This window comes from Phalacrocorax aristotelis, chromosome 12, assembly GCF_949628215.1.
Source record: "Phalacrocorax aristotelis chromosome 12, bGulAri2.1, whole genome shotgun sequence".
NCBI lineage: Eukaryota > Metazoa > Chordata > Aves > Suliformes > Phalacrocoracidae > Phalacrocorax > Phalacrocorax aristotelis.
The window spans coordinates 8,166,941-8,193,362 of record NC_134287.1 but is presented as its reverse complement, the minus strand read 5'-3'; the positions used below and the strand labels follow the sequence as shown (position 1 = coordinate 8,193,362).

Genomic DNA, 26,422 nt, shown 5'->3' with positions numbered 1-26,422 from the left:
GATCTTACTGGACACACAGAGAAATTCATGGGGAGAAGTGGGGATAAAAGTAAGACTGAAACCCCTGAGCTGCAGAATTGAGCCCTGATGATGTGATCTCCGTGTTCTGTGTTGTCAAAGAAACTTAAGTCAAACCGTAATTCAGACATGGAAGAAATTGCTTGTTTAAAATGACAGCTAATTACTGTCTTTTTCTACACTCTGTCCAGCTCTGCTGGAAATGCTGAAAAGAGTATTTATGTGGATTTCTCTCTAGAAAATTAAGTATAAGTGGTGATTAGTTGAGTAGATTTTCAAATTATGAGGTTTTTGGTGTTTCAAAATCAGGATTGCTGTCAGGGTTGGGGGAGTATTGAAATACAGGAATTATTTACTCCTGAGAAATGAGGAATTCCTGCATTCTAAATCCAGTTCTGGTAACTAGATTTTGTGGTCTGTAAGTAACCCACTGTTTTGGCACTTGCCAAAAAATGGGGGATTTGGGGTTTTTTTGTTTTCTTTTTCTTTTCCTGTAAAATCAATTAATCCATGTGTTTCTTTTAAATTATTAGATACCTTTGCAGAGAGACTTAGGTACTCATTTTTTCTCTTAAAGATGATAGTCTCCTGGTGAGGTTGATGCCTAGAATTATCATCACAGAACAGAAATATGGCATCCCTACATAAACGTTTTATATATTCTGATATCTGTAATTTGTGTCTAATTATTTGATAATTAATAGTGAACCTCTAAGTGTATTTTATAAATAGTATAAACAGTAATATTGACTGTTACAATGCTGTCTGGTGTTAAACCATTACAATGAAAGAGAGAAAATCACATCTTCAGCATTTAATGCAAACTATTTGGCCAGTATGGGGAAAAAATAACTTCCCAGCAAACAGTTAATCTTACTTGAACAAAGGATACCCTTGTAATGCAAAATGTGCACTTTTCTTCCAGTTAAATTGTTTAGAAAGCAGAAGTCTTGCTATCAAGTAGTAAATTGAAATGTCAGTGTTTTATTTTGTCCCTGAAACTCTTCTTTGAGCTGAGTCCTTCTGACAACATATTAACAGTGCTCAGAAAGTTGAAAACCTTTTACTCTGTGAAAGAAGTATGTACCAAATATCAGGGTGTGTTTTAGCTGGCTTTGCTCTCAAGGTATAATTTTATACTCAAAAGAAGCACTATCAATTTTTGTCTCATGCATTTCATGCATTCCTTATGTATTTTAGCAGCAGCCAATTCTTTAGGGGGAAAAAAAATGCAAACCAAAACCAAAAAACAAATGCGGTTTTCTGTTGGTTCATTGAAGTAACTGGTAACTGTAGTTTAGGAATACAAATGCATTTTACTGTCTGCAAGATGGAAATAAAATTGTGTTTATGTTGAATTGCCACTCAAGGTTTCCTGTCTAACCAGAGTCCTTTGTGTGCAGCTCTGGCATGAGCCAGAGCATTGTCCTGCAGGGGTTACGGCTCGCAGTGGCTGCGCTCCGACTGACAGCACCAAATGGGATACATGGCCTCGGCCAAATTTATGTATCAGAGTGCTTTTTTTATTCTCTTTTTTTTAAAAAAAAAAAAACAAAAATCATAAAACCACTTGAACTTCTTTTCATATATGTGATTTGGGTTGTTTCTCTCCTTCTTGTTTACAGACAAAACTTGCCAATGGCACTTCCAGTATGATTGTGCCCAAGCAAAGAAAACTGTCTGCAAGCTATGAGAAGGAGAAGGAACTCTGCGTCAAGTATTTTGAACAGTGGTCCGAGTCTGACCAGGTGGAGTTCGTGGAGCATCTCATCTCCCAGATGTGTCACTACCAGCACGGACATATAAACTCATACCTCAAACCCATGTTACAGCGGGACTTCATCACTGCACTGCCAGGTATTTCTGCCTGCAGAGGGAGCTTGCTCCTCCATCTTGTCTTTCAGAAAACTATTCCACTCTGGCCTACTCTGCTGGAGAGTTCTCTTCTAGGGTCAGTTTGCAAAATAGATGATAGCTTTTTGAATGAAAAGCTCTATACCAGTATGAAATGCAGTAGTATTTTATTTTGTATTCCTACCGTCTCTCAAGGCATGATCTAATACCACCATGGTTTGGCTAGGAGTAAATGGTAGCTCATATATGTATCATAAGGATAGTCATCACAAGCCACAGGGCAAGTAGTTGTACTCATAATGCCCACCACGATGCATGAATAACGAAAATTTTTAAAATTAAAACTACTACTCTTTCTGGTTGTTCACCTGAGGTTTTCTCTTTTCTTACTTAGATTTTTTTGTCTCTCTTTCCTAGTAAAATACCTTCCTGAAGCCATTGCTTTGATTATGTGTTTATTGCTAATAGAGGATGTAGGACTTAATATCAAAGGATGGAGGTGTTCTATTTTTTGCACCTCTGTAGTGCTTTCCACTGAGAATATTATCCCAGCTGTTCTCAGATGCGACATTGGGTGTATCTCACAGAATGCACACATAAAGTAGTGTACGTGCAGTTTTGTATTGGCCCTCTCTTATAGATGGGAAAACTGAGGCAGTGGGAGACAAAATATATACAGTAGTAGAGTTTCAGAACCAGACAGAAATTTCTAGCTCTTTGGTCTTTTTTTCAGACCATTAGGTCATACCTCGGTAGGTAGGTAGGTAGGTAGGGATGGATGGATAGATAGATAGATAGATAGATAGATAGATAGATAGATAGATAGATAGATAATAGATTAGCATTCCTATGGCATAGACGGGATTTGGGATGGACCTGAGCAAGAAGTGCTACAGGTGTTGTCTCTCAATAGCTAGTTGAATAGGAGAGTTTCTTGCCCAAAGTTTCTTCTGTGAATACCTTTGGAAAACTGCTGAACTCCGATAATTTGTTCAATCCAGTCATTTGATCGCTCTTCAGAAGGGCATTCTCAACACGGAATTTAAGATCTAGGGTTAAAAGATGGAAAAAATGCATATTTGACCGTGAATTGTACACAGCATAAAGGCACTGGAGGAGTTTTGCTATGAAGTTAAATATGTACACTCACTGGATTTTTAAGCTCATTGTGCCCAGTAATCAAATGGCTGTTGTACCATTTTTAAAAAAAAATCTTAGTTATGCTAAGTACCTGCTTTATGATTGTTTTTAGTAGTCCAGTGGCAATAATCTCATGTACTTAGAGCAGCATTATAACTGGTGGAGCTGTTCTGTTTCAGAAAAATAGCGAGTATTTTGAAAGTGCATTGGTTTCCCCACTTCTAAAGTGGAAGTATACATATAGTTACATACAGTTTTTCCAGGCCTTTCTTCACAAAACTCCATCAAAGCAAGCCAACACATCTCATTTGCACTTGCTTAATTTCATCCTGTAGGCCTTTTCCTGAAAATATTGGGCAAACGTTCTAAATATTTTCAGAGGCATTCAAAATTTCCTAGCCATACCATATTTGTTAGTAGTCCTTCCACAGTTACCCAGGAAGCAGCTAATTTTACTATCTCAGAATGCAGAACAAGTAGGAATCAGGCAGCTAATATGTGAGTATTTGAACAGTTGTGGGAACTGTGTGCTTAAATAATGTATGTGCATCAATTTGCATATTTGCAAAGTGCTAATGTCCTAGTGAATATAGCTCTAAGGGAGAAAATTAATGGCAATGAATTACACTGGCGCAGACTCTGCAGTCTGATGAGGATGTCCTGAGTATAGGCAGGTTTCTAATGAGGGGAATTGGAAAGGGGAAGGTAAGAAACTGCCTAGGAGAGAGTTTATTCCTTCATTCTCTTTCCTGCTCTCCCCCTTGAGTAGATAAAACAATAAAGCTACTTCAAAATCATGAGGCATCTTATCTCTGTCCTCCTAGCACTGTCCCAAAGAATGACCAGAATTAAAGGTAGTTTTAGATCATGAGCACATTTTACTAATATAGAGTAAAATTGGCTCAGAACATTTCCCAGTACTTTGAACAGAATTAAGGTTGTTTGAAAATGCAGCTTAACTGTGTACTTAACAAACTTTGTTCTGTTTCTGAAAAATAAGGTCTCTGCTCAGCATTTCTAAGCTGTTTAACATTTTTTATGAGGAAAGTCATTTTTCTAAGGGTTTCATGTGTGAAATAACTGAAACATTCTTGTTGGTATGGAGGGCTGAAGGGCTAATCATGTTTCACATCGATTTAGTGAAAACTTTTGTGAGCAGAGATTTCTCTTTTTTAAGGGAGCCATGCATTGTTAGTTATATGTCTCAGTGAGTTGTGCTGTTCCAAAGAAACGAAATAACAAAACTAAGTTTGCGGCCAGGCCAAAATAGCTCTTCCTATCCACTTATAAATGTGAGGAGGAGATGCCAAAACATTAGTATCCTTCTCTGCCAAGGATCTAGAATCAATGGCAAAGGATGACTTACAGTCATGGAAGTAGTTACAACACTGTATTGCAGCAAGATCTAAAGTGCAGCTACTGATGATCCGGAAGGGGCAGGTGGGTCAGAGGCAGACTTGTGGGTAAAGATTACTGTGCCCAGTTTATGCAATGTAGCCCTGCTTGCTAAAGCCACTGATTGTTGCCTGTATAAAATAATTTCTTGCTGTGACACTGCTGACAAAAAGCCACTGGTGGGGATACTACATAGGCAGGCATTTGTAAACATCCTGGTGGGTCTGGAAGCAACACGGACTGGGAAAGCAAATATGCCATTTCCACCAAGTGGAGAGAGCTCAGGACTGCAGGTGTTAGGGTGGGGAAGCAGGGGGACACAATGTCCATATCTGCCCTACCAAATTGCAGAATTCCTGCAAATTCCAGTTCACTAAAACATCGTATCACTCTTTCCACGAATTGCTGTAGAGTCAATCTAAACTTACTAACACTCTTTTTTCTTTTTTTTTAAAATAATTTTACATAGTGGCTCTATATATCTTTTCAGATTAAATACATAATAAAGGCTGCTGATGCTTTTATTTTGCAGGTTGACATTTAATTTTGCATCTATAAAGATAAGAAATGTCAAACCTCTTTCTGCACTCTCTGGCTGTGCATGGTATCATTCACATGCTTTTTGTACATATGAATGGAAGCATAAAATGCTGGGCAGAGTGTCTTATCCAAAATGTATTATAAATTTAGGATGTTTGAAAGGATCAGGAGGAGCCATGCTGAATTTTCTTGGTTTCATGCATTGGGAGATAATTTTGAGATATTTCAGTTAACAAAAACAAAGGTTGGGCCTTTTGCATCTCATGAACTCTAATCAGAATCAGCTGATTGCACCCAATTTGGGTTAGCTGAAGCACAGGCATATGACTGTAAAAATGCACTTGCTGCTTTTTCTTTCCCTGTCACGAGCAGGGCCTGGTCTTTGAGGCTGTTGTTTTAAAAGCAAGAGAAGATGTATTTAACTGTCCCAAATGTGAACCGGGGGAAGATGCATGTAATACCAATCTGCCATGCTTCCTTTTTGGTTGGTCTGAACATTATGCCTGAGGGATGGTGATGTCTAAACTACAACTTTCATAAAGCCTCTGGAATTCTACCTGTGAAGTGAGATAATCTCTTGATGGTGTGTCTCACTTGTGAATTACACAACCTCCAAGAGAAGCTGTATTTATGTAACATCTCATTTAATAGGCATCTTATTTTCTTGAAGTCTTGCTGGTGATTAAATTTGAGTGGGTAAGGGCACATTTTTACTATATACATCCATACAGTTAAGAAATGTAGCATAACCTTCCCTGGCCCCCAGCTACACAGATGTTACATTGGGCTGCTTGGTGCTAACCAGGCAATTGCTTTTACATTTCACTCCAGCCATGTTGAAACAAAGCCAGTCCTGGTATTCACCGGAAAATATTTGCAAATTATACCATTTTGGTGCATGTTTTTTCCTCCACCCACTAAAACAAATGAAACTAGTAAACCTGCTTCACTTTCTCCTTACACAGCCTTTCCTTCCCTCTCGACTTCCCTGTGCATCTGCATATCTTTCCCTCCCCCATGTCTAAAGGTACCACTACCCTTCAGGGCACACATTGGGAATATATATTTTTTTCTTCATTACATTTAAAAGCTACTGCTTTAGCAAAAACAGCTTTTGAGCCGTTGGAACATGAGAACAGCTGTAGCAGTGAGATGAGAAATGGTCCTAATATAGAGAGATTTTGGGGGCTGCGTTGCTGAGTTGGAAATGCCATCCATAGAATATCCCCCTAGTGCTAAAACCCATCGAAATAGATTGGAATGACTTCTTGGATTCTTTATTATTTTTAATGACTTGTTGTGTTATATCCAAAGGAAGTTGGAGAACGCTGTTCACTCCTGAACTTAGCCGCAAATGCTCTTCTGTGCATTTGGTCCAGCTCTGCATGCAGAAGAGGAGATGGAAAGAGAGGGTATCTTTGTACTAAAAGGGGAGTTGTTTTAAACTATCTGTGTCTCCCCAGCAAATAATTTTTTTTTTCCTACCTCAGCGCGAGGATTGGATCACATTGCTGAGAACATTCTGTCATACCTGGATGCCAAATCGTTGTGTGCTGCTGAGCTGGTCTGCAAGGAATGGTACCGGGTGACGTCAGATGGCATGCTGTGGAAGAAGCTCATCGAGAGAATGGTCAGGACAGACTCCCTGTGGAGGGGGTTGTCAGAGAGGAGAGGATGGTGAGGAAACTGCATCTTTACCTCTTTTGGCCCCATTCAGGCCAGTAGGTGCTGTGTGTTTCAAACTGTGTTTGAAGAGGGTTATTTAGCACCCTGAAACATCATGTTGGTTCCAAACCTGACAGTTGCTTAAATCAAAATTTGCGGGTTGGGGAGGTAGGGCATCATTTGGCTATGCAGGCAATGTGGGGCTTTTTCCTCACCTTCCTCGTCTGATCATGCTCTTATCCCACTGTGACAAGTGAGATATACAGGCTGAGATTTTTAAGCCCAGCTGTCATTCAGTTCGAATTAAGAAGCTGTGTATGCCCCAGGGGAACACTAAACTAGGCAGCAGTTCAGAGCAGAAGAGCTTTTTTAGGAGTGGCAGTGGGGCAGCATGTGCTATGAATTAGTTGTTTCCTGATAGGTCTGTTTGTTTTCCTCAGCAGATTTTCACTATTAGATATCTGTTTAATTTTCAAACTGGAAGCTGAGGGTAGGTACCGCGGAGAATAGGGGACTTTAGAAATGCAGATAGATTAGTTAATAATCATCTGGAATAGCCTTACTACAATGTGGGTCTCACTCAAGTTTGAAGCTGCTCTGTTAACATTTCATTAGAACTTTCCCTCTCTGGGGTATGTCCTTTAATACATAATTTTCTTTTCCAAGGGTGTCCCTAGGATGTTGGCAGAAAGGAAGCTGGGTATGAATATTTCATAAACAAGATAAAAGTGACAGCTCAGGCATTTTGGTTGCTATTAAAAAGATACAGAGTTGCAAACAAAGACTCCTGTTTTATGGTGAATTTTGTTATACTGTTTGTCTCAGGAAGTAAAAGCAAGTAAATCAGGATTATGAAAGATCCTTTAAAAATAAATACTATTTTGATCTTCTTCCAATAGTGTAATGTTTATAAAGAGTGTAAAATAAACACAAGCATGGCAGTGGTAACTTCTGCATTCCCTTTAGTCCCTTGTTCTCTCCAGCACTTCTGTTTTTGCTCTGTATTGTTGAGGTCACCGTAAGTCCGAAGAGGACCGTGAGAGGTTATTTAGTGCCTCCTGTTTCGCAAAGGCGGAACTATGTTTCTCTTAAGTCATCCTAGATGTTTGTCTAACTTGTTCTTAAAAACCTTCACAGATGGAGATTCCCCAGGCCTTGCCTGGGCAAGGAATTCCACTGTTTCACTAACTTTAGTGTTAGAAAGCTTTTCCTAAAATCTAGACACTCTTCCTAGCTACAGTTTGGCATGTTATATTTAGCCCACGTGGACACACATGACAGTTTCTTGTTCTCCTTTTTGCAATAATCTTTTCCATGTTGGAAGACGATCATGTTTCCTCCATTTTGGATGCACTAACCAACCATAATCCTGTGTTGTCTTGCCCTGTTGTCTTTGTTGGTTTTCTCTGTTTAGACCCTCGCCAATTACTCTGCTGCATTCTTGGAGGATGGTGTCATCAGCTGGGTGTCTTAATTCTGCCAAGGCATCACCAGAGTTTGGTGGTGTGGGAAGCATTGCTTTCCATGCCATGTGGAGGACTCTCCATTTTACGCTTTCCAGTAGAACATCAGCTTTTGTTTTAAACAGTGATATAATACTGTTATCAAATAAATTACCCTTTCTGTGGAAGTTCTACTTGGTGATTATTCCTTATGTTGTATACTTATGTTGTTACTCAGTGGTGAACTTGGCACTTGTCCTTATTGAATTAGATTCTATTTATTGCTTGGTATTTCTCCATTTTGTCGGGAGCATTATGAGTTTAATCTTGTCCTCCAAAGTGCTTGTGGCTTCTCCCAGCTTTAGTGTCATTGGCCAGGTAGTAAATGCACTCCCTGTCCCATTCTTTGTCATTAATGAAAATGCTCAATAATGACACATCTAGGACAGACTCCATACAAGATCACAATTGCCATCCTGTTTGACTGTGTGCCATCGGTAAAATGTCCTTTCCAGCCATTTGTGTGTCCACCCTGAGCTCTTCCAAGATCATACTTCTCTTGTGAAGTCATGAGAATAGCCCGGGAGAAGAAATTAGGTCAGTTTGACATGGTGTATTCTGATTGATCAGTGCTGCCTGTTGTTTGTCACGATGTCATCTTCTAGGCACTCATTGATTGACCGTGTGCTCTAGAACTGCTAAGCTGTCAAAGTTGAGTTGGATGGTCCCCAGTTTCCTTGGTGGACCTTCTTCCCCTTTTTTAAAATACAAGAGTTACATTTGTCTTTTTCCTGTTCTGTGGAACTTTACCTGTTTTCTACATCTCGTCAGAGGTCATAGCTAATAGTTCTCAAGTTGCTCCCTCCAGATTTTAGAAGTAACATTAGCATCAATTACCAGTCATACAGACACATGACATTTCAAAAAAAGAGTTGCAAAATCCTGCTTCTCATCTCAAAGGACAGTCACACCCTGTTACTGCACCTCTTCTTCAGGTTTACACTGTGTCCTGGAGGTTGCTTTGACACAACAGGAGCAAGTTGTGCCCTGTCTTTCAGATTGTCCTCTGATTAGCTCTAAAAGATACAACTGCAGGCATGGTGGGGTTGTTAAGAGAGGCAGACAAGAAATATCCAGTGTAATTGCATTTCTGCCAGATAGAGCTTTATAGCTTGTAATCAACGCTATCACTGTGCATGGCACAAGGAAGTGACTAACTGGACAGTTCAGAATGATAGATGACTGGTGGTGTTTGCTTACAGCTCCTCACTTCGCATGGGGGCTGTCTGATTTCAGCGATCTCAGCTCGTGGTTTATAACAGAAACACCCAGTCCCGCAGCATGGTAGCTTTCACTTACAGCTTGTCAGGAAGCAGTAAGGGTTACACAGATTTAGAGAAATAAAAACCAGAAGCCCAAAATCTGGGCACAATTGTGTCCATCTGAATACTTGATTGAATTGGCCAGTCATCAAAACCTGCAAACAATAGTTCCTTTTATCCCAGAGCCACAGCACTACAGCCACTGGGATGCCGTGGAAATTCCAAGCAATCCTTCAGCTGAGCTGTAAACAGCTGACTCTACATGCAGCAAGACAGGGCTTATAGGTAGCAGCACGACCTTGTATTAGATCAGCTAGTAAAGTTGGAAACAATAGACAGGTTTTCAGGCACATAGGCTTGTATACAGATTGTTGTAGACCTACCCCAAGTCTTCTAGGATGTACCCAAGGTATTCTTTGTATCTCCAAAGGATTTTTTTGTCTCCCTGGGCCAGTAATTTTAATTTTCTTGTATGTACTTCCAGACTGGGTCACAGTAAATAGGCAACCATCTAGTTAGTGGTTTTGCTGCATCCATGTGTCACTTCTTCACATGTGTTTGTCCCCATATGAGTGGCTGCTGGTCACTGTATTTGAAGACTCAGATGACTGCTCTGTCCAAAGTGGAAAGCACCTTTCTCTCAAGTCGTACTTGAAGTACTTTATTTAAAGAATTATCAGAAGTTCTTATCTTAAGCATTTGTTATTTTGTTTGTTCAGTCCTATAATTTGCTACTGCCTTCTAACCTAAAAGTTTCAGTTCATTGTTGTGATTTCCCTAGTTCAAGTACATCAGGGCAGCTAATGTAGTCTCTCAAATGAATTTCAAGGTATGCTGTATGGAAGGGACAAGAAAGAAATGTGAAAGGAAGTATTGAACAATTAATTATGCCATAATGGAGCAGGGGAGGGAGAAGTGGAGAGCTGGCCCAGTGTAAACTCTGTGCCTCTGATGCCAGGATTACACTCGGAGGCATTTGTGCCTCTCTCCGTTTTGTGAGGCATGTTGCCAGGCAGAACAGCAGTTAGTACGCCCATGGTGGGGTTTACTAGCTTCCACACCGTGTATGGTGGCTTCTTAACTTCAGGATGAGAAATTAAAGTTTTTTACACAGTAGGTAGTGATTGCCGTTTACAGATTTTTTTTGTAGCAAAAACCTAGCTTGGGACATGAGTATTCCAAATCAGTGTTGAATTGAGGGAGGCCCCACAGATGAAGTGTTGCTTACCAAAATATAGTAGTGGTAATAAAATGTCCACGTACCAAAACCGATATGTTCCTGCTAATGCAGATAAAAGCTAGCCTTGAATGAACGGTGAGTTTGAGGGTACCTTGGCTTCTTTCATTCTATTTGTACACTTTAAAATAAAGGTGACCTCTGATATGGGTATGTGTATTGCGGGCATGAACCGTTCTCATCTCCTGTTGAGTTGAATGGACTCATGTCCGTAATAGATAATATATTTCCCTTCCCCGAGTGAGTAGGCACAGATTTTTCGTGAGTATTTCAATGTCAAAATGCAACACTGACATGTTGCAGGCCGAACAAACAAGGAACCACCCCGTCTTACTGAGTAAATTAAGTTTGAATATGAATCTGTCTGTGCTTTTCAACAGTGATTACCCATTTGTGAAATGCCAGGAGGACCTTTCTCCAAAATGCTGAAACATGATTTGTGTTCAATGGGAGTGTTCTTTGTCTTCCAGGGGACAATATCTATTTAAAAATAAACCTCCTGATGGGACTGCACCACCCAACTCCTTCTACAGAGCACTTTATCCCAAAATTATACAGGACATAGAGGTAAGAAACAACTTCCAGATGCGGTGATGTTGTTTGGGCTTTTTAATTCTCCCTGATTTATTCATGACGTTGAAATTCTGAGAACATTTCATTCTGATTAAATATTTCATTAAACCTGACGTATCCATCTTTGTCCAGAGTTTGTAGATCTGGGATAGTTATATAAGGTCCCAAGCTTTGCTGCTCCTTTAGACAGAGGGTGAGTTGGGTTGTTCAGTGAGCTGTTTGCAGGTGGAGTCTCTACACCTTGCACGTCAGGTGTCACAGCAACACCATACCATCTTGATTTTCTCTGTTCCACAGTAGTTTACTCTACCAAGTGCAGATGAGACCTAATAAGATGTTACGGGGCTCTGTAAGGAGAAAGTGCGTTGCTAAAGACTGCAATCCTAAGACACAGGGAAGCAGGAAGCAACTGAGGATGGTTGCCTTGTATCTATCTAGTGTGAGCAAAATGCCATGTTCTGCTAGCTTCCTAATGGCAAAAGCGGTGCTCAGGCACTGTTGTGACAAGTTTGTACAAGCACTTCCCTAGAGCTCCAATGAGACTTTGTCTTCAGTTGTTTAGTTGTTGAGTCACAGGGGTTAAAGGTTAGAGACAGAAAAAAAGCTTTTAGGTCACTTTTCCCTCACCATTCCAGATAACACAGACAAGTTCAGCCACGATATTTTTTCCAGGCTTGTGTCCATTTAATTGGTTTTGTTATTTGTGTTACTACTTCTAGAAGGCAGTTATGTCATTGCACGGGCCTGACTGCAGGAAAAAGCGTGAAGAAAAGTATCTGTTGTCTTCTCAAACAACCAAAAAATGGGGAGATAGTTCTGTGCTTTTTACCTCTCTGTTGTCTCCTGTCTCTCCTCAAGACAATAGAGTCAAACTGGCGGTGTGGAAGGCACAGTTTACAGAGGATCCACTGCCGAAGTGAGACAAGCAAAGGGGTTTATTGTTTACAGTATGATGATCAGAAGATAGTAAGTGGCCTACGAGACAATACTATTAAGGTAAGAATGCTCCAAAAGGGCATACTAATGGCATGCAGTGTCTATGCCATAAATAATAGTGTCCTAATTTCAATGACACCTACTCTATCTCTGGTTAGTAACCTAGCCTTCTCCTTCCCCCACCTCACACCTGCACAGCATGTATGCCTCTTTTATCTGGCAAGAGAGACCCTGTTTTCTTACACAGACTTTGCTAGCAGAGTGTTTGTCCATCAGTAATTACAGGGGATGTAATTACTGTGCCCTGTACCCTGATGAGAAGGGTAAAATCAATGTTCATAGTAAAGCCAGTAATATCAAAGATGTTAATGTGTTGCACCAAAGAGCCTGTAGAAGACTCTACAGATGCCACTAAAGGTGTTCTAACTGCACTATGGATGATGTGTTGTAGTAAAAAACAGACCAGTGAAACCAGTAAGTGCTGAAAGATTAAAATCTTACTGAGCTGTCTGGTCTTGAATGTTTGCTGTCTTAGATCTGGGATAAGAATACATTGGAATGCAAGCGAATTCTCACCGGTCACACGGGTTCTGTCCTGTGCCTCCAGTACGATGAACGGGTGATCATTACTGGATCTTCGGACTCAACAGTCAGGTCTGTGCTCGTGATTTGGAGCTTTCTGTTTGCCTCTAAGATTTTAGCCTTGCTTAGCTGCTGAAATGACCTTTTCTTAAATGTGTGCTTTTCAGTCGGTTCCGTGAAGTAGTTCAGCATATTTGTTCAGGAGTGTACTGTCCTTGTTTATCAGATGTCCATGCAAATGGCTGTCAAGGAGAAATGAGAACCTAAGCAAAGGCCACTCAAGGTCAAGATGACTTAGGAAGGCCATCTGGCATTTCACCAAGGTTTTGCATGTTTTGACACTCCCTGAGTATGTTTTAAATTCTCCCTGAGAATAACTTTTAAGAAAAGTTGGTTGTAGTTTTCCAAGCAAGTTTGAAGATTTAGTCATCCATTGTCAGTTAATTTTGACAAAAGATGTATGACTAGATCTCCTGTGACTTTAAATTTCAGCATGATGTTTCTTTTCATTCAGTCTTTCTAACCTTGCTTTCCGTCCAGTCTCCAGCAAAAGGCTGGACACCTCAAGTCAGCACTTGTGGTGCATGTTGTGCACATGTGAAGTCCACTAGACAGTTACAGGATCCCAGAGAGCCTAAGACCTTCAGTGTAAATACAGGCACATATGAGTTAGTGAATTGCAATACGAAATTGGATGTGAAGGAACAAGTCTGTCTTCTCCATGTTGTTATATATTTTCTTCTTGTCAGAGTACAAACAATGCCGTGCAGTGAACATACAGACACCAAAAAGCTGTGTCAGTGGCCTTTTCTGAAGCTATTAGCATGTGTTCTTATGGCTGCAAGCCCCTCATGATTATCACCGTGCTTGCATGTAAACTACCACTGTTAAGCTAATAACCATTAAATTTAGTTCCTGGCATGTGACGCATGCAGTCTTGTGGTGCTGCTAGATTTTGGGGTCCTATCATTAGTAAGAATCCAGAATTTCAGCAACACTGCCTGCCCGGAGACAGTGTGGAAACTGCACTGTGCTAAACAGATCACAAAAGCAGAGGCTGATTTCTGTACCAAGCACTATTGTCTTCCATATCAGGCCGGGCAGGCCAAATTAGAGACTGGCTACTTGCCCAGAAATACTTTGTTTCCCACTGTATCTATAAATGTTTGTGCAGACCCCAGAGGCACGTAGGATGCATCACTTTTATCCTTGGGTCTCCCCAGGAAGAGGGGCTTCATCCAATATACAGTACAGATGGGCTCTTAATGCTTCTGAGATCTCAGGGATGCACATGTCCAAAGAAGTCAGTAGGTCTCCAGCTCCTGTTTTGTTTGGCAACCCTGTCTGCAAACTGCTCACGTGTTAATGGCTGAGGTCTTCAGTCTGTGGGTTTTTCTCCATTGCATTTTGTAATCAGAATGCAGTTTTCTTTCTCATTTATAGTCCATAAGTTGATGCACTTCAGCCTCCATAACTTAGAAAATAAGACATTAGAAGTCTTTCTCACATCTTGCCTTTTCTTACTGCTTGCCTTATTGGCACAGGAAAGTTTTAACTTCTGCAATGTCTGATGTGCCTGATGATACAGCCATTTTCTGCTCTCACATAGTGTATCTGGGATATAGGTGTGTGAGTGCCAAAATAAATCTCTTTATGGTGGGTAAAAGAAGTTTGCCAACAGAATAGCCTGAAAGAAACATTTTTAAGGCTTAAAATCTTCATTTCTGTATGAAGCCTTTGTCTAACTTTCATCTTAAATTACCTTTCAGCTGAAACAGTTGGTTCCAATAACATTAAATTGACATAAATGCTCTGTCTTAATTTGGGTATTCAGCACATTCCTGGAATGTAGCTGTGTACCAGATGCACTGCAGGGTAAATGGAATTCGTGGTGCAACTTGTGGCAATTACTTATATTTGTTTGAAAAGCATTATCTTGTCTTCTGCTTCTGTATTAATTATCCTTTGAGTTGATAGTCCTGTGAGAGAGGTCAAAAATTAAACCTGTCACTGAACTTGCTTCTCCACAGGTCATGATTAAGTACTCATTGACTGGAAATGGGGTGTGTGGTAAGCTGACACAACCAGGAAAATCAGTCTTTAAGGCCATCAATCTCATAACTTTCCTCAGCACTAAATTCCCTTAATTAAAGAATGCTTTTTTGTACTGGCTGGACTATTTTTATGGTGTTAACTGCATTGCAGGGTTTTTGGCTGCTGGACTGTCTCAATATGTGCATAATCAACAGGTTTATATCATGCATCTTTTAATAAACTATTTAATAGATGTAGATATAACTTTGGTGTTTGCTTCTCTAATATTGCTAGAGAGTCAATTACCTCTCTCTGTTCCTGTCTTGCTCTGCAGAAAATCCACTGTATAGTTTTTTAACTCTGTTGTCTCTGGTTTGAAATTTGAAACTGCAGGGTATGGGACGTGAATGCAGGCGAGATGCTGAATACACTGATTCACCACTGTGAAGCAGTACTGCACCTCCGCTTCAATAATGGCATGATGGTGACATGTTCCAAAGACCGCTCCATTGCTGTGTGGGACATGGCTTCACCCACAGACATCACCCTGAGGAGGGTGCTAGTAGGGCACCGAGCTGCCGTCAATGTAGTGGACTTTGATGACAAGTACATTGTATCAGCATCAGGTGACAGAACTATAAAGGTGAGGTGTTTCAGGGGCTTGTTATTTGCAGCAGTGGGGTGTTTAATAACTAAGAACAGTGACCAGACAGGGAAGATGGTCCTTGGCAGTTATTACACAGATCTTCCTTTAGAAGCAGTGCTCTTCCTGCTGCTCATTTCTACTCGTCCCTCCTCTGTTGAGCTTGCACAACTTGGTTACAGAGCTGTATGGCAAATCAGGCCCAGGTACAGATGCAGTTGAAGAAGAGCTTTTTTTTCTGTGTTATTTTTTGCTTGACCACTTCCATAATCTGTTTCAGTGTCAGTCATTCGAACAGTTGTCAGAGGGCAGCATGGGGGCAAACATGAAAGTGAGTGGATAGGAGTCACTTAAGCGTTCTGCTATGATCCCAATCTGTGGCATTAAAACTGAGGAAAATTGAGATCCTGTGTAGCCTAAATCATAGCCCAAGAGTGCTAAAGCCTGATTTTGAAAGCTAATTTTCATACGGTGTGGCAAAGATCCTCTGTGTACATTGACCCAAGCTTCTAACAGTTGCAGGCTATATTCACAAGTCATTGGAGGGGTAATTTTCCTGGTGTTAATGATGGCATCTTCAATTAAGAGCATTCTGGATGGACCTGTATATCGTACAGATACCGGCTTTTGTTAGTCTCTTCTTAATAATTTTGTCTCTGTGTGGTTCCCTCCCCACTTCCTGTCACAGGTATGGAACACTAGTACCTGCGAATTTGTGCGCACCTTAAATGGCCACAAACGAGGCATTGCATGTCTGCAGTACAGAGACAGGCTAGTAGTGAGCGGCTCTTCAGATAATACTATCAGGTGAGAGACACACTCCCCGTTCCAGAGTTCTGTGCAAGCACATTGTCTCTGATTGCCTGGGATGTGCAGAGGTTAGGCAACGCAAATGCTCTGTACCCTTGTCGTCTTTGAAATATGCTTTCTTTGGTATAGAACATTGGGAACTACTGGAAAGAGATAGTAGAAGCCTGCTTTACTGTGTTGTCTTTCATCCTCTCTATCTCAAGAGTCCCATACTAATCCACAAGTTGCATTGCTCTGACAATTCTGGTGTATGAAGGAGCTGGCAAGTACCACTTCCTATGATGTCCTCTTGCAATATTTTAATTGGGCTATGTGTCTAGTTAAAGGGGTCAGATTTGCAGTAAGAGGCATTTAATCCTCTGCAGAAATCCTCCTGGACTCTCGCCAAACTCTTCTTGTGGTACTTGGCACCTGGTTAAGTTTGGAACAGCTGGTTTAGAGCATGAAGTTCAGTTTGCTGCCTTTTGCACTTCTCCAGCTGCCCTGGCTGCAATCTGAGATTTAACTCCTCCTGGTATCGTGTCAGGATTTCTCCCTACATCCTGCAGCTGCTGGCAGAGGGTTGTCCCACTAATCTCGGGTGTATGGAGCAAGCTTGAATAGCAGTGTACGTGACATAGGGGAACGGCTCTGTTGTGCAAACAAGAGTAAGAGCAACCTCCCTTTTGTCTTTGTCTTTGTTTTTTCTGCCTTCTGATAAAACTTGAAAGCTGGATAGTGTAAGCAGAAACCCTTTGCTTTTACATGTCAGTAATAATTTCTCCTCAGTGGGAACGATTCATGCTACTGTTTGCCTATGGACTTCGCTTGCAACATGCTGCCTCTCCATGCTTCACATTCCGTAGGAAAATGGTGGTCCTTTGGCTGACATCACCAGGTCGTTGTGCCAGATTTTAGCGTAGGGCTGTCTGAGAGCATGACCAAGAGAGCTGGAACTTCTGTCTCTTAATCAGGTGAAGAACTGCTACAGACTTTGCATAAGATTAACATGATTTATACATGGTGAGAACTCCTGCACTCCAAATAGAAAAAAAAATAACCTGCAATTGTACTGTGAAACTTGGTCTTATAGTTAAATAGTTGGGCAAATAGTTAAATGTTACAGGAGTTAGGGAAGGATCTAAAATATGACTTGCAATGCTAATAAAAATACATGTCAAGATAGTGATAGCACTAAAGATGAATACAGTCACTTTTGTGCTTACATTGGACAAAATCCCTACCTGACAGATAAATTGTGCTAGAATTTCAGGAATGTTGGCAGTGAATCTTAATGGAAGCCAAGTTTGGCAGCTGTGTGGGCAAGGCACAAGACTTACCTGGTCACATCATTTTCTCCCAGCCATTAGCAGAGGTCACAAGTCAGTGGAAGGGTGATTAAGAAAGGGCAGGTTACTAAGTCATCTTTGTGGGTAGCTTGGTGCTTTGTATGTTTTATTTTAATCCACTGTAAAATGCCAGATGTTGTGTGTTGGCCTTTAGTAGAGGCTGCCTCCTGATACAGAATTTGAAGTTCATTGTTCCTCAGTTGCTGGGAAACTTTTTTCGAAAAATGACTCTGTGATGTCTAGTTTTGCAACTGCAAACGTGAGGACGTGTGAAGTTGCTGAGAAATTGGTGTCTTTCTTCTGTAAGAAGACCCCATGTATAAAAGCTATTTAGATTTTGGTTTAGGCCAGAATTTCACCAGCGTAAAAGGAGACAGCTACATAGGCATCGCTATCACTGTGCGGATTTCTGTCTGGTAGGAACAAGTCCCTCAAGTTTAGTCCAATCACTTCAGTATTTTAGCCTCTAGGGCCAAAGTTCTTAATTGCTACAGACAAGTGTGGTATAGAAAAAAATGAAAAGAAAGAGAAAATTCAGAGCAAGAAAATAGAATCAGACTATATAATCTTCAGTTAATTTTTAAAAGAGTGGTTGATTTGCATGTGTGTATTCAACCTCCAGTGTGTGCACACATAGGGATCTGATACAGGACTTCAGACAAGAGCATTCTCTCTAGGATACGGGGATTTAGGCTCACCTGCCTTCTGTACATCTTCCAGCTCTGCCAGGACTTCCACTGAATTAAAGGCTGAGATAACTGCAGCCTTTATCTCTACTTCCAGAGGTTCGCCCAAAGCTATAGGAAGGAAGAGCAGCAGGTTTTTTTTGACTGCATATGCTTTGTAGTGAATTTTTTTAGTTAGTTCTTAAGCCTTAAGAGTAGTTCTCCTACTATTTGGTCCTTTGACTATTTAAAGAAGTAGAAATTTGAGAAGGTTATTAAATCTGGGAGGTGCCCTTGGCACCTATTCGGCTAGGAGATTCTGCTCTTATATAGCAGTTGTCCCTTTCGTACATGAAGGCCCATTCCCCACATGGCTAGGGACATGAACATCTAATCCCATTCAGATTCAGGTAAAGCCTCAAGCTGGGACTGAAAATACAGACCTGAATTAGTGTGATGCAGCCTCCCAGAGCTGCTGGCAATCTCAGGATTGATGGCAAGGAATGGAAACAAATGGCACAAAAGTTCCTGGCACAAGATTGCTCTTCAAACCTTTCTGCACCAGTTCATTTCTGGCATTGTCCATCCTGTTTACAGTCCTTGAGAGACTTAATGCTCTTTGACCAGCCAGAGTGCCTTTGGCTGACCTCTGCCATGGAGCTGCTTGCTCTGACCTTGACTGGTGTACTGGTACTCATGTGAAAACTGTTATGATCTTCACAGATTCCTGAAAGATCAACTTCACAGATCAAAGAATCACCTTCTGCTCCTTGTTGGCCTCAAACGTGTGCATAGACAAATCCTTTTCCAGTTCTACAGTGACAAAAGAGTTCTGTTCATTCCTCTCTTGTCTAAAGTGAGAGCAGCTTGTCGTGGCAGGACAGCTGCAATCATTATCCACCAACCTTGGGCACACATCCACTGGATCTGGATTATTCCCTGGGGGACCTCAGGAGTAAAATATGTGGGGACAATTTGTCTCTTTCTTTGTCTGTCTCTCAAGGAAAAGTGACCTGACCCCTCAGCAGCTGTGCTGTTTCGAGATGTGTCACCCAGAGAAATTCCCTGAACCACCCATATTTCTCACTATTTTGAAGTTCATGTCAGTCTGAATGCTAATTGAATGAGCATTTAAGAACCTTTGTGGCTGCTTTCTTTTAGCTGTGTGTTAGGGAGCTGCAGCAGATACTGCTATTAAAAGATTACTGTATGAGGAGAGCGTGTCTTAGCCAGAGGTGGAACACCTCTAGACAATACATGACAAAGAATTTCGGTTCTTGTAGGCAAATAATCTTTCTTTATCCATGGTAATTGGGAGTTGTGTCAAAGAGCTGACAAAATATGGAAAGCAAATAAGCTTACTTCATAACTGTTTCAAGCATTTCTTAAGTGTTTTTCAAGGTCATGAGTAAGTGTAAAAATTAATGTTTATTCTCCATGCTAAAAATACTTCACAAAGCCCAAAACTCTGGGATATTTACAGTTGAGAAAATAACACATTGCTGGGTCTCTTACTGGGACAATGTGTACTGGTTTTGGTGCCAGAACTTTTTTATAGTATTGGATTATTAGAAACAGCTAGCAGAGAGCCATAGGAATAATTTGAGAGCAAGAAGAAAATTAATAACAAAATAGTAAACATAGAGTGCCCGTTTTAGCTTATGTATAAGGTGCCTAGATGTTTAACATACCTTCAGTGGGAGAAATGGCAAATAAAAGGGCTTGTTAATTCTTTTACCTTTCACCACTGTATTGGTGTCTTAATTTGACTGATGGCAGTCTCCAAATCAGAAATAGGCATGTAGGGGAACAGAAGGGGGCACATGCCCTGTGAAGGTGATCCTAGCAGTTGGAACAAGCTGACAAGGGGATTGGTAAGTCTCCCTCTCTTAACGTCTTAAAATCAAGGCAGGATACTTTTATGAAAAATCAACTTCAGTAAAATAAAGTTATGAGGCTTACTGTGAAGATAACTGGGAGATGCCCTCTGTTACTAGAGCAATAGATATTAGACACAACCAGTCTTAAAATTTTTGGATCTCTGACTCATTTCCCATGTGATACTGTATCATAACAGGGTCATGTTGAGAAGCATGCATCCGTTTAACAGCAGGAAAAGAGTGATGAATGTAGTTTGTTTGTTCTTTGTTGTTTCATCATGAGCTTTACTTCCAAGTTTCCATTAACTACAAGCAAAGACAAAATATTTCATTGCAATGATCAAATATTCAAAAATTCTTAGTGCTTCTTTCTACTCTCTTTCAGGCTGTGGGATATTGAGTGTGGGGCATGTTTACGAGTACTGGAAGGCCATGAAGAGTTGGTGAGATGCATACGCTTTGATAACAAGAGGATAGTCAGCGGGGCATATGATGGGTGAGGCTGTCACTGTAGTCAATACCTTGTATCTTCCTGTCTCTCTCAGTGTCTCACATCCCACTTTGCTGTATTTTCATTATAAATATTAGACTCCCAGTCTGTCACACCAAGAGGACCTTTTCATGGCCAGTAAACAAGGACCATGCTACAAAGTATACCTTTTTTTCATCTTTAGAAGTAAGTCAGTGTGACCTGATGTGTGTGGTCCAGTTCTTTAGCTTTTAAGAATATCAGACCAACTCTACCTGAAACCTCTTCTAGCTGAATCACTGGTAAGAATGAGCTTTACCATCTGTCGTTATGTCTTCTGGACCATTTGCTGTTACAGACTAGGTGTCCGTGCTCCCATGTGTTTCTATTAGATATTACCACCTGCTTTTTAGGTGGTTTACTTTGTTGACAGCATATTTTTTTCTCCCATTAAGCTCTTTAAGCTTTACAAAGGGAAAATGCAAGAACCAAGTCTCAAGCGCAGAACAACTGCTGTAATTTTCCTTGAACTGGTGTATTAGCTAAGCTGTACTAAGAGTTAATATTTTTCTGTGAGCACTTGCTCTTTTCCCTTCAACAGAGCCATGGTGTTTGTCTATTTTTTCACTACTAGGAAAATTAAAGTATGGGATCTTGTGGCTGCTTTGGACCCCCGTGCTCCAGCAGGGACCCTCTGCTTGCGAACCCTTGTGGTAAGAGCTTTTGGTAGGGGTGGTGGAGGGGGCAGAAAAGTGTGCTTGTTCAAGACTATCTTGAGCCATGAAATCCCAAGAAGCCCCAGTCTGCAGGATCTAGAAGTCATTTCTAGGGGTCTGGCTTCTATGGGTCTCTAACCTTTTTTTAATATTGCAAACTGTAAAGCATTAAAAATTAGAACCTGTGGATGTTTCCTTCACTTTTTAACAGTTTTGTTCTGTGATTTGAAGTTAATAACTAAATCAATTTTTGAGACTTGTCTGTACTGGAATCCATGTGCCAGTGGGTTTACTTTAACCTGTGTTTACCTAATGATGTAGTAGTACGTTGTCTGAATTTTTGACATGAAATTTCTTAAAGCAAAGTAGTACATTCCAAACTTGAGGAACAAGAACAGAAACACCCTTGTAATTGCTTTTAACTGGCTTTTGGGTGTTCAAGAAAAGAGAAGGTAAGGACTGGAAGAGACAATGAAATTGCATCATCCTTAAACAGGAACTGCTACTCTCATGCTGTCCCTTGATACTTAGCGCAGGTCTGATGGTGGTGTGGTTAAAACGTCACTGTGTGAGCGTTAACAGCATTTACAGTCATGCTTAACAGTGGCTCTGCACTGGTCTTAGAATAATATGGGAAGGTTGTGAGAAAAACGGCAGTACAGCCAAGTCTGTGGGGAAGGTTCCTAGAAACATTCCTCCATCACATTCACCCCCAAATACTTGTATTGTTGCTGCTCTGACAGCACTTGCCCTTGGGATAAAGGAAGATTTCAATCTAGTACCAAATTCTCCTTGAAGAGGAAGGACTAAATTTATTTATTTTTTAGATAAGAAATATTTGGGCAGTGTTGGAGTTGGTGTGTTAGACCTTTTCCTGCTGTGGCATGTGACTGTAGCCTGTGCTCTAAACCAAGATCACACCAAGGCCGTCTGATTCTCTAGAAGTGTGGTTACCAGTTGAGCTGCACTAGCTGACCTTCTGCACACACCCCCATTGGCCACCTGAATTGCTAGTGTTTTGCTGTAGATTTCGCTAAACTACTTTACTTCACATTTGGTGCAGGCTGTGAGGATTACTGTGACTCAGCTGACAGGCAGTAGATGATTAAGCCATGCTAACTCTTTTCCAAACGTGTATTTGGACCATAAGCTGCAGAGTAAGAGTCTGTGAGAGCCTTGGATGCCTGCAGGTACTATGTTGGAAAACCTTCTTGTTAGCCAAACAGAACTGCAAATAGTTTCATGGCTGAAATCCAAAAAAACCCTTTGTCATCAGCCACCCAGTTGCAAACTGTGAAACAACTCTGTGCTCATGAGCACATATCCTGAGAATCTAAGACTTCGACTTGGTATTAGCAGTGTTCCTGCTCCAGCCTGAGACAAATGTGTGCCTAGTAACCTGTAGACTTAATTTAACTGGTGTGATTTCCTCTGCATTTTCCAGCAGTGGACAGCCAAAGTGCCCCAGCTAATTGTATTATAAATCAGAAGCGGTGGGATGGAAACACTGTAGGAACCTCAACACATGGATACTCATAAATCCCCATTTGATAGCATTGGAGGGGGCCAGAAGAAGGGGGGCAGGGAAGGCTGATGTGGTGCTTTTAGGACTTTTCATCTTTATGACAACAGGGCGTCCTTATACCCGCTTACCCATGGTTTGTTTGGTTTTTTTTTCTCTTCCCTCGGCCTCCAAAATTAAACCTGGCTGCACAATGAACATCGTGAGTCTCCTGCTGCTCGTGTTCAATTTTCAAACAGTAGGAGGAAAGTGCACAGATAACAAATGCTCGCTGCATGCCAGGTCCCTTCCAGTTTTGTCTTCCGTTAGCTGGAACAGCAGCCACATGTATTTGACAGAAGCTTTCCAGGCACAGAATAAGCACACAAGTTCAGCTTTCCTTAAGAGGTTCAAGTCCTTGTGGCCTCAGCTGAGGGTGTGCAGTCTGCTTATTGCCACTGCAACAGCAAAGGGCAGGTGCTGTGTGGAACTTCTAGGGCAGCCTTATTTAGCCTACAGTGACTGGGAAAAACTGGGAGTTTTGGAAACAGGATTTGGAAGAACCTCTCTTTCTCTCAGCATCTCTGTGAGCAGTCCCTTGGTGAATATGACTGCTGTAGTGATATTTTTTAGCAAGAACTTCACTTACTTCACTGCTACAACGCAGGCTTTGGAAGAACATTTCTCTTTGGAATAGGTGGGAAGACAGAAACCCATAAAGTGTTTTTAAGACAAATTTGAGTTAAGGTTAGAGGATCAGAAAGGTTCCAATGACTGGACCTTTTTTAAAATTTCTCTTGAAAATAGAATCTGACTTTTGTGTGTGTGTATTTTCAGTTAATTTTAATTTAAAAATGCAGAGTTTCACTTTAAAACAGCTGTTGTGGTTTGCAAAGAGAGCTGTATTTTTGTAGTCCTGTGCCATAAGACAGAGGCTTCCCACTTAGTAGCTAACAATTCTCTTTTGACGAAATATTTGAGAAACTGTACTTGCAGTACTAAAATATTTTAAAGCATGTTTTTTTCCTGACCCTAGACCCCTTATAGCATGTGAGCTCTAAAAAGAAATATTTGTTAACAGAAGAGTTAGGGGTCACTCTACTTGCATTGTTTCTGTTCCCTTCTGACTGAGGATGCCACTGCTCACTCTTGCAGCAGTGTAAGTACCAAGAAAAAATAGGCAACACAAAAGGAAAAGCATACTGAATTTGCTCTCTGATATCCAGGATCTTGCCATTACCTCCTGTTAATTACAGTCTGAACTCTTGCCAAATTGTCATGCCGTTTCCACTCAGCCTCAGAGCAGAATGCAAACTGCCTATAAAGAATGCCCTTTCTAGTTCATATTTTTAGAACTGCTTAAGAGGAATTATTACTGTGTCACTGGACTTTACAACAGGCTCCTTGGAGTCCTCCAATATTAAGCTCTTTCCTCTTCAGCAGTTGAAGTGGTGCGAAGTCTTGAATGCAAAGTTTTCATCTCTGCCCCGGTAACCTACTGCATCTGGGGATGCTGTGATTTTGGGAAAGAGTTTCACCATGAACAAGAAAGACAGTGCTCCTATCCACATTGCCAGACTGAATTGTGTGGTGGAGGGAGCTTGGTTTGTTCCACATAGTGCGTGGCTAATATTGGGATTTAAGGAGTAATGGGATAACTGTAATGTAAACTTCCTGTGAGCCCAGTACTCAGATATAGCATACCCTTTTCACTGAAAGAGGGTTTAATTTATGCTCTGTGTTGGTGATGCACAGTGTGCCATGTGAGGTTTACTGAGAAATTAATATAACACTAGAATCCAAGCCCAAGTTCATTTTCCTGGCTCCATCCCAGGTGCCAGCAAGTTTGTGAAGTAACATGCTGTGTCTCCCACTTGCATTTAGGAGCATTCTGGAAGAGTCTTTCGACTTCAGTTTGATGAGTTCCAGATCGTTAGCAGCTCACATGATGACACCATCCTCATCTGGGATTTTCTGAATGACCCAGCTGCCCAAGCAGAATCCACTCGTTCCCCGTCCAGAACGTACACCTACATCTCAAGATAAATAACACTACACTGTACCTCACACTCGCACAGGTAAAGAAAAAATTTAAAAAATTAAAAAGAGGCTCAAAGGTGCATGCTACTGGAATAACTAGCTGGGTCTATCAGTATTTCTCATCTTGGTAGGACAGTAATTACAGTGTCCTGTAGAAGGGCAGGAATGGTTTTGGTACCTTAGGATAGGGACTTTATTTTAGGATTTGTGGCATGCGGTGCCTGTGAGTTCTCCTGAAGAACTCCTCCTCCTCTGTCCATCATCATCAATAATTAAATCAGCTATCGCTGCTGTCCAGAAGGAAGAGGGTTTCTGCAGACTGAATAGAGCAGCTGCTGCCTAACAAGGGGATGCAGATGGCCTGACCCTGGGCAGTTGTCTCCAGGCAGGAGAGTTTTGCCAAGAAGCATCAGCTTTATTCCGTCCCTCTGAAGTGACCATTCTCGCTCTGCAGCAAGCTGATTCATGAGAACAGTTTGGCTAGAGGAGGAGACACTGAGGCACAAGCCCAGGCAAATTAAATCGAGCTTCATCAATGTGCAAAATCATTTACTGGTAGGGCCTAACCCTCGTTCTCTCTAACACAGCATGGGTGTTAAATTGTCTGTGTCAGAGCCTGGATGGTTTTCTCATCATCTTGCCCTTTTGTCTTGGCTAACACAGTGTGGGGAAGACATAATATTTCATATATTTGGGTCAGTTGTAGAGTGGATTTGATGTATATGAGTGGAGTGAGATAGCAAGATTGCCCACTTTGGTGGGTACATGCACCATTACTGTTAGTAGTTTGGAAAAATGGTAGAAGAGCTGCCAGGCTTCTGCAGAGGGGTGTCCACAGTGACATTTTCCCCAAGAAAATGCTCTGTCATAGGGCACATCCTGTATCCTGATTGATTGGCAAATATACAGTGATGCTCCAGAGCTGTCAGATCAGCCATCTTCATTTTCTCAAACACTCTGGTCAATCAGATGTTCTTTTAAATCGGTAAAAGGTTTAGTACAAATGGGGTTTGTTTGGTTTGTTCTGTTTTTTGTTCCCAGGACTCATTTAAGCTGCAGTATTTAAATTATCTGCCAATGCCAGGACAAAAGAACTATCCACCTAACCAATACTTGCTGAAGAGAGAGGCTCTCAGACTTGTTTCTGGAACAAAGTTGGCATGCGGTTGATCTCAGACAGGGTCTACTCAGCGCGGCTGACTGCTAAAGTGCTGCTATATCAGAAGATGACTTTTATCTTTCATGAACAGTTAACATTTTTAAACCTTCCCATCCCTTTCCTCCCTTGTCCCCCTCTTCCTGTTCACTCCTCTTCCCTTTTCCCTTTTTGGTTCCGCTCCAAACCCAGTCACAGATGTCCTATGAATATATTTAAGATGTTGCCAGAATGTGTTGCTTTGCTGTTAAGCAGAAGACTTATAGCCACAGTGCACCCTGCTGAGAGAGTCACTTCAGGGTGGGTGGGAGGGTGGGTGGGAACAAGGCTGCTACTCTCAGACTGAAATCAATATCCATTGCTAGGCCTTTGAAAAAGCATTCAGCTTTGAAGAGCAACAGAAACACTTATAACAGCCAGACCAGCCCCCGCTTCCCCTGACTTCCCTGCGGCTTTCGGCTGTTCTGACTGCAGAC

At 41.2% G+C, this 26,422-nt stretch overlaps 1 protein-coding gene across 6 annotated transcripts in view; it reads left to right on the top strand.

Moving 5' to 3' along the window:
* The window catches only part of BTRC (beta-transducin repeat containing E3 ubiquitin protein ligase), a 119,015-nt gene extending 92,839 nt beyond the window's left edge, over positions 1–26,176 (top strand). For all 6 annotated transcript variants that reach the window (XM_075108314.1, XM_075108313.1, XM_075108311.1 and 3 more), the window contains 11 exons: positions 1,644–1,875; positions 6,438–6,624; positions 11,084–11,180; positions 12,045–12,182; positions 12,658–12,776; positions 15,132–15,381; positions 16,070–16,188; positions 20,450–20,560; positions 21,168–21,246; positions 24,635–24,828; positions 25,832–26,176. In XM_075108314.1, the coding sequence (XP_074964415.1) occupies positions 1,644–1,875; positions 6,438–6,624; positions 11,084–11,180; positions 12,045–12,182; positions 12,658–12,776; positions 15,132–15,381; positions 16,070–16,188; positions 20,450–20,560; positions 21,168–21,246; positions 24,635–24,796 (1,494 nt within the window). In that variant the 3' untranslated portion in view covers positions 24,797–24,828; positions 25,832–26,176. The remainder of the gene's footprint in view (positions 1–1,643; positions 1,876–6,437; positions 6,625–11,083; positions 11,181–12,044; positions 12,183–12,657; positions 12,777–15,131; positions 15,382–16,069; positions 16,189–20,449; positions 20,561–21,167; positions 21,247–24,634; positions 24,829–25,831) is intronic.
* The last annotated feature ends 246 nt before the right edge of the window (positions 26,177–26,422 follow it).